General features: G+C 38.5%; 1 protein-coding gene across 2 annotated transcripts in view; it reads left to right on the top strand.

Moving 5' to 3' along the window:
• The window catches only part of LOC107706344 (dehydrogenase/reductase SDR family member 1-like), a 7,805-nt gene that overhangs the window by 2,981 nt on the left and 654 nt on the right, over positions 1-4,170 (top strand). For both annotated transcript variants that reach the window (XM_016510021.1, XM_016510020.1), the window contains exons 2-8: positions 1,576-1,719; positions 1,813-1,956; positions 2,085-2,164; positions 2,237-2,369; positions 2,546-2,689; positions 2,816-2,885; positions 3,282-3,362. In XM_016510021.1, coding sequence (XP_016365507.1) covers positions 1,576-1,719; positions 1,813-1,956; positions 2,085-2,164; positions 2,237-2,369; positions 2,546-2,689; positions 2,816-2,885; positions 3,282-3,362 — 796 coding nt within the window. The remainder of the gene's footprint in view (positions 1-1,575; positions 1,720-1,812; positions 1,957-2,084; positions 2,165-2,236; positions 2,370-2,545; positions 2,690-2,815; positions 2,886-3,281; positions 3,363-4,170) is intronic.

Genomic DNA, 4,170 nt, shown 5'->3' with positions numbered 1-4,170 from the left:
GCCCTCAGTGCTCTCTAAATGCCAACATCTCGCTTGCTCAACACAACCCAGCGTTATAATATGCCATAATTCCAGCCAATCAGAGACTAGGCTGCTGAATTCTGATTGGCTGCCTTGACAACCAATCACAACATTTCTTGCATTACCTCGACAGCAGAAGAGGAAAAATATAGTGCATGCATAATTATTTTGCAAGTTGATATTCTGATTATATTTTTTTCCAAGCACATTTTACCAATTCCAAACAACATCAATCTTAATAACCACTATTAATCTTGTATTTAATCACTTATAATCTATATATTATTGTTCATGAAGGCTGGAAGTGAAAAACGCCTATATTCAGGTGTGCATAATTATTAAGCAGGTTATCTTCTACAGATAAAATCTCGAGATGGTCTAAAAATGAACTCCCAAAACTTACTCCCAGATTCTGGAAGATAAATTCTTCAAACAGTGGTACAACAGGATGTGGTGTTGGTCCTTCAAGAGTCACTCTCAATTTATCTGTTGTAAACTTATCTTATATATATAAATCAGTCTTCAAGTATTTTACTACACTTCAGTATGTTATTCTTATTAAGTAGGGGTCATTTTTTAGGATTCTATACTTAACCTCAGTCTCTGAGAACCTGACACCTTGTACTTCTGGAAATCAAATTACAGTAACGCGTTACTAAGTAATGCGTTACTGCCCAACACTGGTTAGCAATAATAACGTTACCTGCTTGACGGAAAGGGTTGCCAGGTTTTCACAACAAAACCTGCCCAATTGCTACTCAAAATTAGCCCAAACTAACCGCGTTTCGAGGGGGTCCCCCGGTAAAAAAAAAAAATTGTGTTCCAGGGGGTAAAAATACACATTATTGGGGTCGCTACAACCCGCGGACATGAAAAACAACCCGCGGCAATAGTGATAAAGTAGCCCAATTCCCAGGAAAACCACGGACTTGGCAACACTGTGACGGATAGTAATGTCTACAACGGACACAACCGCTGTGGCGGCGCAACCACAACAGATTGAAGTTGTCTAATTTGCACTAATGGTAGTAAGAATTTCCTCTGTGTATACATATCCTTACAAGTACAATTTTAGCTGTATTATTTGTGTCCCCTTCAAAAATTGCTCTTGAGAAATTTTATGTTTATTGTCCCCCCCAACTGTTAGATGAAATTTACGCCCCTTCCAAAAACACACGTTTTATTTAATGACAATGAAAACTGCCTAAACCAGGGCCGTCTTTAGCAGGGAGAAAGGTGGTGACGATTCTAGGGTCTCATAGCTACAACCTGCACCGGTGTCCCCTCATACATGTGTATGAATCGCTCTATTATTTATTGATTTATTTATTCATTTAATTGGTTAAAGTTAAAGGAAAATATCTCTTGTTTTTCTGTGGGTGCCAGTATCTGGCCATTTTTTTAGGTGATTCAGTGAGTTGTTGACTCAAGAACTACTTGGGTAGATTTTTAAACAAATAATTTTAACTGAGTGTGAACCAATTCAATGATCTAATTCTAAAGATCAGACATAAATTTTGCTGGCATCAATTTGTGTTTGTGTGTGTTTGTCAGATGGCACTATCAGGATGGATCTGTGTGGTGACTGGTGCTTCCAGAGGAATTGGAAGAGGTATTGCCCTTCAGTTATCTGAGGCTGGCGCTACAGTGTACATCACTGGTCGACAGGAGAAAACTCTGAAGCAGACAGCAGCTGAGGTGTGGAAACTGGCTCCTGATTGTGCCGTTAATAACACTCAACTTGTAGGAGGTGATATTGGTTTCATGCTTCTTTTATTTTCATGATGACAGGTGACCGAGAGAGGTGGCCGGTGTCTCCCAGTGGTCTGTGACTCATCTAAAGAGGATGAAATCAAGGAACTGTTTGAATGTGTCCAGCGTGAGCAAAACGGCAGACTTGACTTGTTGGTGAATAATGCCTATGCAGGTGTACAGGTTAGTCACGGCTAGCTATGGAACAAAAACACAGTTTTTTTTCTGCATATTTGATTTGAAATATTTTACTTTTGAATGTTTCATAAAATAACAGTTTTACCATTGTAGTGTTTGTGTCTCTGAGTTAGGCTATTATGGACAACTTGAACAAGAAATTCTGGGAGGTGGATCCAGATGTTTGGGACACAATCAACAACACTGGACTCAGGTACAGTACAAATCTGGAGGTGACTCCAAATGAAAATATTCATAGTAATTAATTAATTGACTGTTTTCACAGGGGTCACTATTTCTGCTCAGTGCATGCTGCTCGGATGATGGTGGCTCAGGGCAAAGGCTTGATTGTGTTCATATCATCCATGGGTGGTCTGCGCTATCTCTTTAATGTATCCTATGGGGTCGGCAAAGCTGCAGTGAGTTCGTGCACACAGCATTTTAATTATATATTTGAAGTCATTTTCAGTATATCATATTTGAAATATAATTTCAGATGCACAGAATGCCACTTCCATTTTTAATTTGTTTGTAGACTATTCCTTCATTATTCTTCATTGTTCATTTATGCTTTGACTTTCTTTTGCTGCTTCAGTGTGACAGAATGGCAGCAGACATGGCAATAGAGCTGAAGAAGAAAGGTGTGGTTTCTGTAAGCCTCTGGCCAGGGGCAGTTCAGACTGAGTTAATTAATCAGTATATGTCTCGTGGTGAGGGTCCTCTAGGATTTGATCCAAAAGTAAGCCACTTTTATTTGTCTCAGCCCTTAATTAGCATTGCTTTGTACGTTCATAGAGAACAGGTGTGATTATGATATAACAAATATATTTTGCTAAATATCTGTTTACAATCTTGTCTTTCTCAGTTCAAGGAAATGTTCAGTAAAGGTGAAACAACGGAGTTTAGTGGACGATGCATAGTTGAGCTGGCCAAAGGTTGGGTATTTTACAAACTGAATGAGTAGTTTAGTTCACCCAAAAATAAAAATTCTGTCATCATTTACTCAACCTCAAGTTGTTCCAAACCTGTATGAATTTTGTCTTCTGTTGAACACAAAAGAAAATATTTTGAAGAATGCTGGTATCAAACAGTTGCTGGTAACCATTGACTTCCATAGTATGGAAAAAATACTATGGAATTCAATACCTACCAGCAACTGTTTGGTTGCCAACATTCTTCAAATATCTTGTTTTGTGTTTAACAGAAAAAGTAAGTAAATTATGACAACATTTTCACTTTCATCTGTTTAAAGGTAAAATAGTCATGAATTATTATGAATTGTCTGGAGGCTCCTGCTGATGTGCTACTTTATGCTTCTTGGTGACAAACAGATAAAAGTCTGATGTCAATGACTGGGCAAGTGTTGATGACCTGTGACCTCGCTCACCGCTATGGACTCAAGGATGTTGATGGTACGGTGACAAATGTTTATGTAGGAGTGATGGTGCTTCCTGTTATGATCAAAGATGCTTACAGTGGGTATAGAAAAATAACTCTGAAGCAGTTGCAGGAATTTATGACAAAGAGTGGTCATTGTGTGCATATGACAACAATATCACAAATTCTCCACAAATGTGGTTTGTATGGACAAAAAAGCCACTCCTCAAGAAAGGCCACATGCAGTCACGACTGAGCTTCGCCAAAACTCACCTTGAAGATTCTGAGGCAGATGAGACTAAAATTGAATTATTTGGCCTCAGGGACTGGAGCACTTGTCAGGATAGAAGGAAAAGGTTTACCTTCCAACATGACAATGACCCAAAGCACACAGAAAAACTGACCACACAGTGGTTAAAGGAGAAAAAGCTGAATGTCCTTGCATGGCCTAGTCAGAGCCCAGACTTAAACACCATTGAAAATCTGTGGAATGACTTGAAGACTGCAGTCCACAAACGGTCACCATCAAATTTAACTGAACTTGAGCAGTTCTGCAAAGAAAAGTGGGCAAATATTGCAAAGTCTAGATGTGCAAAGTGTAGCAAATTAGCTCAAAAGGGAAATGTATATAAATAATTACAGTTAATTATGATTAATTACAATTATTTATATCAGCTGCCAGTAGTAACTGTAGCAGAAGTAAATTGTCATCAACCAATCTGTTCGTCCAGCGAACATTCAGTGTAAGTTCATATCAACTCTAGGAAAGGATATTTCCGTGGCCACAGAAAATACTTTCATACAGTATTAATGCATTAGAGCATGTAGTAAGGATCAAAATCG

Source organism: Sinocyclocheilus rhinocerous, unplaced genomic scaffold (genome assembly GCF_001515625.1).
Source record: "Sinocyclocheilus rhinocerous isolate Xijiao unplaced genomic scaffold, SAMN03320098_v1.1 scaffold444, whole genome shotgun sequence".
In the NCBI taxonomy this organism is placed as follows: Eukaryota; Metazoa; Chordata; class Actinopteri; order Cypriniformes; family Cyprinidae; genus Sinocyclocheilus; species Sinocyclocheilus rhinocerous.
This window is presented reverse-complemented; position numbering and strand designations above follow the sequence as displayed.